The sequence below is a fragment of the Mesitornis unicolor genome, unplaced genomic scaffold (genome assembly GCF_000695765.1).
Source record: "Mesitornis unicolor isolate BGI_N332 unplaced genomic scaffold, ASM69576v1 scaffold4803, whole genome shotgun sequence".
Taxonomy (NCBI): Eukaryota; Metazoa; Chordata; class Aves; order Mesitornithiformes; family Mesitornithidae; genus Mesitornis; species Mesitornis unicolor.
Window position 1 is genome coordinate 14,973 of NW_010176574.1, and position 13,537 is coordinate 28,509.

A 13,537-nucleotide genomic window follows, 5' to 3' on the forward strand; every position below is an offset into this window, starting at 1 on the left:
AGATCAGCTTTAACTTTCTGTTAAAATAACAGTTACTACCACAGACAGCAACAGAGGAACTGAATATGGAATTAAAATGATGGTTTGTTAATAGCAGTTCCTTTGTGTCTGTTGTCTTTACCCTGTGAGCTCTAACACAACAACCCAGTTTTGTGAAGGTGTATTACGTGTTGTGTTACGAACAAAGCAGACACTGAATGCACACTGTAGGATGCAACAGCAGAAAAAAGATAATTTACTCTCTAACATCTGTGAAGGCACTGTGGATATAATGTAACATGGATTTGACCCAAGTCCAGTATCCTGTTGCCAGCTGGGGACTCCCAAGGCAAGCTAACTCCCTTGGTGTATATAGTCTCCCAACTTGTACTGATTTGTGGCCCAGGGATTTCTTGAACTTAAACCCACTTTTTTGATATAAATGGTCTTTATTAACTTGTCTTTTGTGGATTTGTGTAGGTGCTTTTTAAGTCCATATAAGATAAAGGTACTCACATACTATGCCAAGAATTCTAAAGTTCACCTACCTATATGTGTTGTGTGAATGATTGCCACGTGTTTGATTCTTATCTGTTAATTTTGCTCAGTGATGTCTGTTTCTTGTGTTGAGAAACTATGAACAATAGTGATACAGATTCTGTTCTCAGATGTTTCTTTTCCTGGGGAAAGACTCCTAGTCCTTGTAGCTGTGGATAGGCTGCTTTGAGCACCCTGGTTGTGTCCTTCTCCATGCCTCTTTAAGTTCTGTTATATACTTTTTGAGATGAGGAGCAGCCAGGATTGGGTACAGTATTAAGGATATGTACAGTATTAAGGATGGATTTTAACCAGTGACATATGTCCCGCTTTCTTTTCTTTTATAAGAATTCTTAACATTTGTTTTTGTTTTACTACTACTGCTATTTTTATTGCTTCAGAATCTCGTTCCAGAGTTATGCCTTTTTCACAGCTTATAATAATCTGTGGAATGTTAGCATTGTGGGCTTTCTTAAACTTAGGTGCTGTACTTTACATCTCTTTACAGTTGTTGTTGTTATTATTTCTTGTGGTAGTTTAATCTAGTCACACAATTGCATCAAGAATGCATGACACTGTAGGTATTTCTTTCTTTTATAAATTAGAATAGCTTAGAATTATCAAAAACCTTTTTCATGTTTATAAAAATTGCAATAATATTTTCACAACATTTAAAGTATACAGTTATCTGTGCAGTACAAATTGTATGCAGGATTAATAACAGGACTGGATATTTTTATTTGGTTCGCATCACATTAATTTACAAATTCAATCTTTTGCAGTTTTGTTGCTAGAGAAGATGGAACACGATGACATTTGTAATAAAACTCTGAAGATTACAGACTTTGGTCTGGCTAGAGAGTGGCACAGGACAACTAAAATGAGTGCAGCAGGGACTTACGCATGGATGGCTCCAGAAGTTATCAAGTCCTCCATGTTTTCTAAAGGAAGTGATATTTGGAGGTAAGAAGTTTGTCTGCTGAAGACCATGTTCAGTAGAACTATGTCGAGGTTTTTGAATTAATTTTTATTTGGATGTTTTTTGGTCATTTCCTAAGTTATGATGAGAAGAGCTGTCCTAAGAAACATACTCATTTCTCAGCATCTAGTTCATTTGATCTACCTTTAGTTGTTCATGACTTAGAAACTGGGGGAGAGGAAAAATAATAGAAAATTTTTTATTCTATTTTTTTTTAAGAAAGCAAGATCTCATGAAGAAAAGCTTTTAAAATACCTATTGGTTAAGATACCTAAGTATTTCATTTGGAGTTTTAATATAAACAGCTGTATGCTTTTGATACCTTAACAAATGATTGATCTTGTATTGGTATGTTTACTTTATATTAGATGTCTGAAAAGTCTCATTCTGCGTAAAGAAATTAGACCAGCCACTTATTACCTTATGTCTGATAAATGTAAACCAGAACTTTGCCAAATGTTAACTTAAATTAGTGCTGTTTTTTAGGAATCTAGGATGTCATCATGTGCAAAAGTGAACATCAGATCTAAGCTTTTACTTTTATAGAGATTTTGCTTCCAGTAGCTGAACTGAGGAGAGTGTGTTCAGCACAAAATTGTTCTAACTTGCTCTCTAATTTTAAAGGTGGGGAACTCCCTATGTTAAATTTGTGAATTTCTTGTTAAAGGCATTATTGTGGATCATATAAATAATATGACTCTCAAGACATTATTGTGGATCATATAAATTCTATGGTTTTGAGTGATGTAGTGTAGGGTACATGTACTGTAGAAATGTAACTTAAAGTTTAGTTTTAATTTAGTTCTGTTTTGTGAGTGGGGGGTGGGGAAAGCAGTGATTGCACAATAGGCTCTAAAAGCTGCTGTGCCTCACGCTGAAAAGTCTGCATTTCCTTTTAGAAACGTTTTCTTTCTGAAGAATCCAAGGTAGCTATTTTGGGAAGGAGGGGAAGAGTTTAATCTGTTCTTTTATGCCTTCTTAAGCATGCGCTGTGTTGTATAATTCTTCAATAGGGTCCTATTTTGCTTAGATGTCTGATATTTTATAGCATGAAGTAATACTTTTGGTATTCTCAGATTGATTCTGTATCTGCTGTTTCGTGACACCCATTTGCCTTGTGTCTGGAAATGATTTTCAGCATTTTGTTTACATCCATCTGAGTTGATGCCCAGTTGAGAAACATCTTTGGCTTCATTCCTTTTTTTCCATTCTTTCTTCCTTTTTTCTTTGTTTTTTTTTTTTTTTCTTTTGCGGGGTGGAGGTTGGGTGTAGGCGTTACCCTAATCAGCTGTATTCCATGCTTAATTACAGGTCCTGTCCAGTCTTGTTGCTGTGATTTTAGGTATCTGAGGGGGTATGCTTTGGTGCAATTATTTTATAATCTGCTGCAACATTAGTTTACATTTTTGGAACCTACAGTATTTCTCTTCTTCGCCTTCTCTCCTGCACGCCTCTCTTGTAAAAATGTAAGTATTTAGCTCAATGATGGACATCTAACAGGAGAGGTTTTTAAGTAGAAAGGCTGTGTTGTACAGTATAGTTTAGACCTTCTTGGCTTCTGAAGATTTTCTGCTTACTGCTCCTTGATCTATTCTATTGCTTATCTTTACTCTTTTTTTAAAAGAAAAGTAAATAAAGAATACCCTGCTTTATGGGAGTGGTTTTTGTTTCAAAAAGCATTCAGGTTACAAATTTAAGTATGGGTCCCTCTAAGACAAGAACACAGTATATGTCAGGAAAGTTCTGAACTTCAGTTACACTTACTGAGTACTGAGTCTCCAAAGGAAGTCTGTGGACTTCTTATTAGAAGAAAGAAAAAAAAAATGGGCCAGTGCTCAGAAATGTTGTAAGAGTATTTTAATGCAAAGGCTTCCAGGCTGCAAGTGCTCTGGTGTCATCCTAGATAGCGCAGCTGGTACTTTCTAGGCCCTGTGTATGTATCCTATGCTTCCCAAACCATAGTAATAATTACTGCGTGTATTATTCTTTGGCATATTCTTCCAGATTCCCAATCAAGAGTTCCATTCCTTCAGCCCTTCCCTTCCATTTTTTAGTGGTATTTCAGTCTTGGTTTTGTGTATGGAGACTGAAGGTGCAAATATGCCCACGGATTTCCAAGTGCTGGTGGTGTGCCTCAGTCTTTACAGTAGCACGTGTGTCTGATGTACAAGCTCTTGGCAAAGTCAGGGAGTACTTACTGTATGACAGAATTAGCAGCTGCTTTTCCCTGGTACGTTCATATAATTTTGGAGTGATTCATGTAGCAATGCGTAGTAACGTCTACTTCAGAAGATTAATTGTAGAGTAAAATAAACTTTGAGAACTTCTAGTTACCTTCATTTTGATCAGCTTTTAAAATATGTAAAAACAGCAATTTATTGCTGGAATGAGATATAGCAAGGCTTAAATCACATTTGATGTCTCTAGAATAATTTTTAAAAATGAAAATACTCAGAAGGACTTTTTGAAGGTGCATTAATTTTCATGGCTTAAAAATGTATAATTCAAGCATATTAGGCCTGTACTTCTGGCCTTCTGTTGAAGATGGAAAATGAGGTGGTCTTTGCTCCTTTAAAAAAAAGCTGTTTCTTAGAAGCTCTGATTGTATACGTGGGACAACTGTACATGGGTTGGTTAAATTTAATGCACAAAGTGGCTACTTCTGTAGCTGAGAAAGTTAGTAAGTAGTTGTTGTCCTAGATAATGATTAGTACCTCCCAAAAACTGCAGCATGGCAAGATTAAAATGTCTTTAGGGTTCCTCCCCACTCTTCTCTCCCCACAGCTCTTGGTACTTGGTATTAAGACTGCTTCCTATAAAGGAGGTGCTTTCAAGCTATTACTGTGTTGGTCTGATTAAAATTTTACAACCACCTTCTTGGCGCTGTTGAGAACTACTTAGGATTAGAGGCTTGAATGGAAAACATAACTAAACCTAATAGTGTGTCAACTTTTTGTAGAAGATTATTTCTTTTTAGTTAAACTTACCGTTCTGCTTAATTTCAGAGTTCATGCTTAAACATGTATAGATTAGTCTGAACAAGAGAATTCCTTGAATTAAGAACAGTCTACGCTTGCTGAGAGAGCATGACGTTATTTTTGTGCTTTCTCTAAGCACACAGATGAGATGTAGTTGGGTAGAATTCCTCCATCACACATAAAATGTGTATGTACTGGAGGAAATGTTGTACTCATTGTCAGAAGTACCACTGATCTAAAACAAAATTGGAACTAGTTTTATCCTCCTTTGAGTATACAAGCAAGTGCAGAGATTAGATTGGGAAAAATGAGAGGAAATTATTAAGAAGCCCAAGACTATAGTCTAATATTCTACTTTCTATTTTTCAGGAGTCAACTGAATTCCTCAGCTTTTGATTAACTGTTAGCACTATACTATTAGTTTTCTAAGATGTTATGATAGGCAAAATTTCTTAGATAAACAGAACATAGATAAACAAAACATTGCTGATACCTGTGCTTATATTGCATAGTTTGCTGTCTTATTTATTAAAGTGATGTTGTAAGATCTTGTATAATGCTGAATTACTTGTTTTCATTAAGGAGAGAGTGATAGAAAAACTTTAACAGTCTGTGTTCTTCTCCCTGTCTCATCTGCTGTAGTTTTGAGGTGGTATTTCTAGTACAAAGGGGTTCATAGCAAGGGAAGGGGTATATAGAATCACAGAATGTATTGGGTTGGAAGGGACCTTTTAAAGACCATCTAGTCCAACCCCTCTGCAGTGAGCAGGGACAGTGTTACCAGATCAGGTTGCTCAGAGCCCCATCAAGCTTGACCTTGAATGTCTCCAGGGATGGGGCCTCCACCACCTCTCTGGGCAACCTGTTCCAGTGATCTATATGTAGATACAGCCGTTACCTCCCCAGTGTTGTATACATTCCTCCTCCTGTAGGAGAGTTCAGTCCAGTCCTGCAAAACTTGCAGATAGTTTCTTCACACACCTGCAGAGAAAGAGCAAGAGCAATACTTTGTATTCTGTTTTTTCCTTTTGTCTGCTCACTTTACTATTTGAAAGCCGCAATAGGTTGTCCTTTGTATCCTAGTTCTGCAGAGAGTGGTTCCCTGGCAGGAGGAAAAGCAACAAATCCAGTCATGAAGTCCACATTAGGCTTACATTTTAAAGAGAATAATTCCTATTTCTACGAAAATGACTGTGAAAGCTACCCATTTCAGTAGTAGTGGAAGAGGAGCTCTAGAGTGAGAGCAGCATATGTGCTGTCCCAGCCCTTTGTAGGGACTTGGATCATTTGAGGAAGCCAAGCTTTGGGCACACAGACCCAAAGAAGGTAAAATCAACACCCACAGCTCCTCTTCTAGAGTGGAGAGCATAGCAAAAATTCTTACAATTACTGCTGCTGCAATAGGAATTGCTGTGATTCTCGATTTCTGTACCTGATGCTGAGAAAAGATCTCTTCACACCACCAAGTTTCACTGGAGACAGCGTTGTTTTGTTTAGGTTTTTGGGTTTTTTTTTAGTATGGAGAAATTAGTTGTGTGTAGTCATTTCTCAGTCTTGTTGCATCTTCTGTGGGAAGTGAAAAGTTAACAAGCCTTTATATAACACATGAGATTAGAAATGCAAACTTCCAAGCAAAGCTGGTTTTTTTCTGTTTGTTTTTCATTTTATTTTATTTTATTTTATTTTATTTTTTGGTAAATTATTGTGACACGTTTGGAAAGGGGCGTGGCCTGAATGCTCTTCTAAGGTTGTGTTGGGTTTTTTTTGTATGTTTTGGTTAGTTTTTGTTGGGGAGAGGGTTGCTTTATTTCCTGTTGTTCAGACTTCTGATTGTGAGATTTACATGATACTAGCATTTCTATAAAAGAGACTTCAGGCTACATTTTGAATAGGAGTGCAATCCAGTCTTAGTCGCATCCAGTTTGGTTAATTGCTATAGTGGAAAGGTGCAAGATGACTCAAGTAGAGCTAACTCTTTAAACACATTCACGTTTGACATGGGAAATCCTCATGAATTTCAGTGCATGTCTGGACAGATGCTTGTTTGTTCTTGAGGAAACAGTGTGTCAGTATTCAGAAAATAACCGTTAAAAATAATGCCTTTTGTAGTTACGGAGTGCTGCTGTGGGAGCTGCTTACAGGAGAAGTTCCATACCGGGGCATCGATGGCCTTGCTGTGGCTTATGGAGTTGCTGTCAATAAGCTTACCTTGCCCATCCCATCCACCTGCCCTGAACTGTTTGCAAAACTAATGAAAGGTATCTATGTTGTTTCTTCCTATTTCATTAGTTACATTTTGGGGTTACGTATCCTTGCCTGTAATAGTCATGGCATTGCAAAATAAACACCTCATTTGATAACGTGCTGGGTGCAAAGTATTTTGGTTTTTGTTTTCACAGCAATCTGGTGTTGCAGACAGTTGAATGTGTTTATGAGGAAGTCATGCAGTATTACAGTGTACTGCTTAAGTTCTTCAGTAGTGACACAGTACTTTTTTTTGCTCTGGTTTTACTGATTTCCTTTTACACTCAAGCTGCATTAATTTTCATAAACTACAGGATATACTACAGAACATTAAGATTAAAATCCCAAGGGGAAAAATGACAAATGCCATTTTTTTTTCCTCATATTTTTTCTTCTTTAGTGTCAAAAATGTTTTGGAAACACTTTAGAGAGAAATAAACATTGCTTGCTAATGGCTTTTTCCTTGTGTTTAATGAATTTCTTTACCTATTATGTGCAGTAATGCTAGTTTTGCTATTAAAGTTAAAGGTGGGAAAAAAATTACTGAGACACTCCTCTGAGTACAGATAGGTAGATGTCACTCCTTTAAATGGAAAAGGAACGAGGTAAGCCTTACAGATAAAGGGAACATGTTAGAACTTGAAGTACATTAGCAAGTAACTTGAAATTAATGTAGTTCTTCAGTAGGTTCTGTGTATTATTAAAAACTGATGGGATTTTGATAAATTCTAGAATGCTGGGAGCAGGACCCTCATATCCGACCATCGTTTGCCTTAATTCTTGAACAGCTTACTGCCATTGAAGGGGCAGTTATGACTGAAATGCCTCAAGAGTCTTTCCATTCCATGCAAGATGACTGGAAATTGGAAATTCAGCAGATATTCAATGAATTGAGAACTAAGGAAAAAGTAAGTTGACTTTCCTGATTGCATGACAGTGAAGGAAAGGTATGTGTGTATGTGCATGTATGTGATACGGCAGTTTTGAGCTTTTGAGTTGTGGCTTACCAATATAATACTAGAAACCTAATTTAGTAGTGGAGACATACTTGAGAGGATAAACTACTTGGAAGACAGGATTTACTCTCTCGTTATTAATTTTAGTTGCCTTAGTTGATGGATGTACTATTCTTAAATTCAGTTAATGTTTCTGGACAGTATTTTAAGATAACCCTGTAACTGTCTTGCAGCAAACTTTAGAAAAAAGGTTTGAATGCTGGTTTTCTAAAATTTCAGACAATGTTGCCTTTCCCTTTTTCCTTTAACAAAAACAGTAAACAATTCTGTATGCTGAAACTATAGGTAGAATTATTTCAGTTGATGTAAAATGTAAAGTTTGATAGGAAGTGTAATGCTATTGTAGTGAGGGAGGGTTATCATGTGAATGACTCATTCAAGAAGTACAGGCAGTTGAAAAAAAACATATTCACACTTGTCTCCCTAAAGAAAACAGGTTTTAGATCTGTAAATGTGCCATGTTGGCTCTTTTAAAAACATTTTTAAATTGGATATTTGAATGCATCACTTAACAAACAAACCAGAGTTTATTTACCTCTTACCTAATCTTTATAACCACCACAAATTTTCAGCTACTGCTGAACATTCTCCTCAGTGTTGGCAATGAAAAGCTTTTCATCCTGTTATATGACTGTATTATGTGGCTTCTTTTCTAAAAATGGAATAGTGCTTTTATCTTTCTTCTTCTTGAATATGTTTATAATATTGATCTCCTTCAGTGCTGCAGTTTTAGAAATCTGCTTGACAGATATTAGTAAGATCAATTAGGTCAAACTTGTACTCATGAATCAGCAAATTCAGTTTATCTTGTTTGTTATTATTTCCTCAAGGATTTGTACTGGGTCCACCTCTGTTCAATATATTCATTAATGACCTGAACGACAGGACAGTGCATACCCTCAGCAAATTTGCTGATTATGCAAAGCTGGGAGGAGTGGCTGACACACCAGAAGGCTGTGCTGCCATTCAGTGTGACCTGGACAGGCTGGAGAGTTGGACAGGGAGAAATTTAGTGAAATAGAACAAGGGCAAGTGTAGGGTACTGTATCTGAGGAAGAACAACCCTGTATATCAGTACAGGATGGGGGCTGACCTTCTGGAGAGCAGGGGAAAAGGACCTGGGTGTCCTGATGGGCAGCAGCTGACCATGAGCCAGCAATGTGCCCTCATGGCCAAGAAGACCAAGGGCATCCTGGGGTACGTTAAGAAAAATGTGTTTCCAGTAGGTTGAGGGAGGTTCTCCTCCCTCTCTACTCTGCCGTCATGCGGCCACATCCAGAGTATTGTGTCCAGTTCTGGGCTCTCCAGTTCAAGAAGGACGGGACCATTGGAGAGAGTCCAGCACAGAGCCACTAAGATGAGGGGACTGGAGCATCTCCCGTATGAGAGAGGATGAGAGAGCTGGGTCTGTTTAGCCTGGAGGAGACTGAGGGGAGATCTCATTCATGCTTATAAATATTTAAAGGACCAGTGTCAGAAGGATGGGACCAGACTCTTGGTTGTGCCCACCAACAGGACAAGGGCCACAAACTGAAACACAGGAGGTTCGACTTAAATGTAAGGAAAAACTGCTTTACCATGAGAGTAAATGGACCAGGCTGCCCAGAGAGGTTGTGGAGTCTCTTTCTCTGGAGACATTGAAAACCTGCCTGGACGCGATCCTGTGTGATCTCGTCTAGGTGATCCTGCTCTGGCAGAGGGATTGGACTAGATGATCTTCAGAGGTGCCTTCCAACCCCTACCATTCTGTGATTATCCAGATTCCTGTCATTGATGTTCTTTCTCATATCATGATATGTTTATGCTAAAAGAGTGCTCACTGTTAATTCTCTTTGCTCTCTCTTTTGGTTACTTCAACTAGTTTTTAATCATTTTCTTTTAGACAACTTGATAAAGATAACAGTTGGAATAGGCCAGTTGTCCTCTTGAGCCCCTGTTAGACTTGCTTCTAGTAGAAACAGATTCCTTCTTTACAGGTCTTTGTTACTGTATAATTATTGCCCAGTATATATTTGTTGTTATTTTTCATGAAGTGGTAACAGATGGGGAAGAATAGAATCTAAATGCAGTGACTTGTGAAGAAATCTTTTTAAAAGATGTAGTCACATAACTTTGACAAAAGCAAAAACTAAACTTTCATCTTGCAAGTCACTGTCAGCAGCCTTTGTTCCTCATCACTTCTCATGTCACAAATGGCTATTTGTGGACTACTGGCTACTGATGGGTGTGACGTTGCAGATCTATTGTGATATCAGCATATGTGGTATCAGAATTTATTGATCACACCACTAAGATTGTAGTATCATCATCATAGTCTTATGTACTTCCTATCTGCCTTTTCCTCCACCCTCTGCTTTTCCCTCTTCCATTTCTGTTTACAGAACTGGGTAAGTCTTGCCTGCGTAGTCCCTGCCCTGCCTGCAGTGGGCATACAGGTTGTCAGAGCTGTGCTGTGTGCCTCTGTAGCAGTTAGATCTCTTCCTTTCCAAATGCATTACAGTCACTCTACAGAGAGTAGACACTTTCCTTTTTACTTGCTGTGGGCTCACCAACCACTGCATTTACTTGCCACAACCTGCCATAGGGTATAACTCTTTTCTGCCCCTCTAGCAAATGCTAAACCAACCATTTTCCCTTTAGCTCTGGGAGCAATTGTCACAGGCATTCCCATTCCAGTTTTTGTTTATTTTTGTATTTTCTAGAGGTATTAGTCCAGTGTGAGATTTCCTATTGAAGAAGTATCTGACTAAATCAAGTTTAGGATTAAATAAGTTGGCACAAAGCTTTGGGAGAAGTCATAATTTTGGTGTAAAAGTTAGTTAAGCTTAATTAGGGAGGAGAAAAGATAAAATGGAATTTACTCCTCCTTACGTGCCAAAATAAATGCATCTCCAAAGGCATCTGCTCTAATTAGCTAAACCTGTTTAAGAATGAAAGCATGTAGCTTTGACTTAGTCAAGGTTTTCATACGTGTAGGCTTATGTAATTTGGCACAGTATCAATTTTACTGGCAGGTACTCAGGAGAAAGTAATGCCTATGAAGTATTTCTGTAATAATAATAGTAATAATAATACAGGAAACAAACAAACAAAAAATCCTGCATGGAGTCACATGACCTGTAAAAGAGGAACTTTTGTAGCTGGAGGAATTTCCTCAAGGGCTTGCTGTAAATGAGCAGTGGTGACGCCCACTCCCAAGAGAAGATCACAATCTTCTTTTGACAGATGCTCTTGAGCAACTAAAATATAGAATTCTTCCTAGCTTTAATTGTAGAGTGGTGTAAAAACATTGCATAACTAATTGCAGTAAGTCTGTTTTTAATTAGTTTATTTGGAAAAGAGTAAATACTTATCCTCTCAGTGTGGGAACACTATTACTTTTTCTAGACTGTCCACTTTTTCAATAGAGGCCCTCAGTTTTTGCTTAGTTACTGAGATTTTTGGAATCTGACTTTAAGGATGAGAGATGGATAATCAACAATATTGATTAATAATCAACTGTATTGATACAGTAAGAAATATATTTTCTATGTGAACTCGGAAGTACTTTAATCCTAAATTTGAATTCACGCAGCTTCTCCTTCCAGCTTTTTTTTTCATGTTGTCCGGTTTTAATAGGATGGGAGGAGGAGGGAAATGAGAATTTACAGCGGGTTAGACTTGGGGATTCATTTACCCTGAAAAATTAACTAGCTTCCTTACTAAAACTTTTCATTCTCCAAAGCAGAAAAGAATAAAGAGAAAAGAATGACTATGCTATGGAATTGATGGCTGGAGAGTCTGTGTGGTGTAACTCAGTGGCTATTAGCTGTTTGATGTTATACAGATACCTGCTAGATTTTAATTAAGAAACATCTGTCTTCTGTTGTATGACTTGGTTTATCCTGTTACACCAATCCTCATTTGATGTAATACTGATTTCTTTTTTAGATAGAAAACTACTACTTAGTACGTGGCTGAAAAACAGGAAAGACTAGAAAATTTAAGATAAAGGCATTCATTAGTGTATTCGTCAGGTCATTGACTTTGTTAGTGCATAGGAGCTATCTAAGAGCAGCACTTATGCTATGAGAGTCTCTGATGTGATGTACTTTGAACACATTTTCTGCTAGGTTGTAAGCTGATAATCTTTGATTGGATGTGTTGCTCCCATTGCCAGTGCTTACCTTCCTTAAGTAAAGTGGCTCAAGTTAAATGGTTAAAAGGAAATCTGTAGAATGCTTGGTTGCATCTGGATACAGAATCTTGGTTTATGCAGAAAGGAGGCCTGTCAGAAGGTCATATGTGCGTGTTACATTTATATAGTACCTCATGGAAATAGGTAAGGAAATATGACCTACTGTGCACTTGATATATCCTTGAATACAGCCTTCAGATTATTACTTAGTTTCACTTGTGTGAATCTTTAGGAGCTTCGATCACGAGAAGAGGAGTTGACAAGAGCAGCTCTTCAGCAGAAGTCTCAAGAAGAATTACTTAAGCGCCGTGAGCAACAGTTAGCAGAACGTGAGATCGATGTACTAGAACGTGAGCTGAATATCATGATATTCCAGTTAAATCAAGAGAAACCCAATGTAAAGAAGAGGAAGGGCAAATTTAAAAGAAGCCGGTTAAAACTTAAAGATGGACACAGAATTAGTTTGCCTTCAGGTTTGCAATTTTTTTAAAAGTTCGCAATATATGTTACAATTAAGTATGCAGGCTACAGTTCCATGATTGTTTAGTCTTGTCTACCGTTTTAATTCATTGCCAGGTGCTTCTACCCTAATAGTATAAAAGGATACAGTAAGAACTGTATAGCCTTTTTTACTATCACACAAGATTTTCCTGTGGAGCAGTCCTCATTTCAGCTGGAAGAATATTTCACCTGATTCAGTCCATTGTATTTGGAGGGAAATGTGTCTAGCATGGGAGCCAAATGATTCAGAAGTTCAGATTTTTGCTATCATCCTTTTTGTGCAGTTAGAAAAGTACCTTTTCATCACAGCCCAGAACTTTCTAACAAGGTTAAATATTAGTGCTGTTTGCCCTGAACTTGCAAATACATAGTAGAAAAGCAGCACTTTGTAAAGGCTGGAAGTACAGGGTTTGTAGGTCCAAATTGCATGCTTATTGCAATCGTAAATATAACACAGCAGTTACAATCTTTGGTGCCTTACTTCTCTCAAGAAAACACCTGTAGTAGAGCAGAAGATATTATTTCAGAATACAAATGTGGTATAATTTCAATGGCAGAGCATTTAATTCCACCCATGAATGCATTAAAATGCCCCCTTTGCAAAGAAGGTGTGTTTGTAGAGAGTCAGGGTATTTTAGTGTGACTGGTTTAGTGACACCTTTTTAATGTTGCCACGAGAGGGCATTATGGAAACCCATGATTATGCCAATAGTTGGAAAGCCATCAAAAGTGGTACCAGCATCCTGGGGTTCATGGGCTTCCTTAGAGTGGCTTTCAGGTCAAGTCTCACAGTTTATTACTAATGCAGTAAGAACTTAATGCCATGCTAACACAGGTGTGACCAAATCATAGCTGTTTGGTAGTTGAAAGGACACAAAGAGGTCAGTACTATTTAGACTACTATTTCAGCACTAGTGAAAGATACTTATTTTTCCTTAATTTAAAATATTAATAACTGTAAATCAAATAAAAAGCGTGCTACAGCCTCCCAGGCAAGCATGTTAGATTGGTTTCATAGAACCATAGCATGGTTTAGGTAGGAAGGCACTTTAAAGATCATCTAGTCCAACCCAGCTTATGCTGGATCATAAGCTTAAACTGAGTATTTGGTCCTTTGTTTCCAGTC

General features: G+C 37.6%; 1 protein-coding gene across 1 annotated transcript in view; it reads left to right on the forward strand.

Annotated features, from left to right (window-relative positions):
- LOC104538538 (mitogen-activated protein kinase kinase kinase MLK4) overlaps window positions 1-13,537 on the forward strand; it is a 37,956-nt gene that overhangs the window by 14,964 nt on the left and 9,455 nt on the right. The window contains exons 2-5 of the mRNA XM_010181772.1: window positions 1,299-1,479; window positions 6,583-6,731; window positions 7,450-7,625; window positions 12,143-12,383. Of these exons, the coding sequence (XP_010180074.1) occupies window positions 1,299-1,479; window positions 6,583-6,731; window positions 7,450-7,625; window positions 12,143-12,383 (747 nt within the window). The remainder of the gene's footprint in view (window positions 1-1,298; window positions 1,480-6,582; window positions 6,732-7,449; window positions 7,626-12,142; window positions 12,384-13,537) is intronic.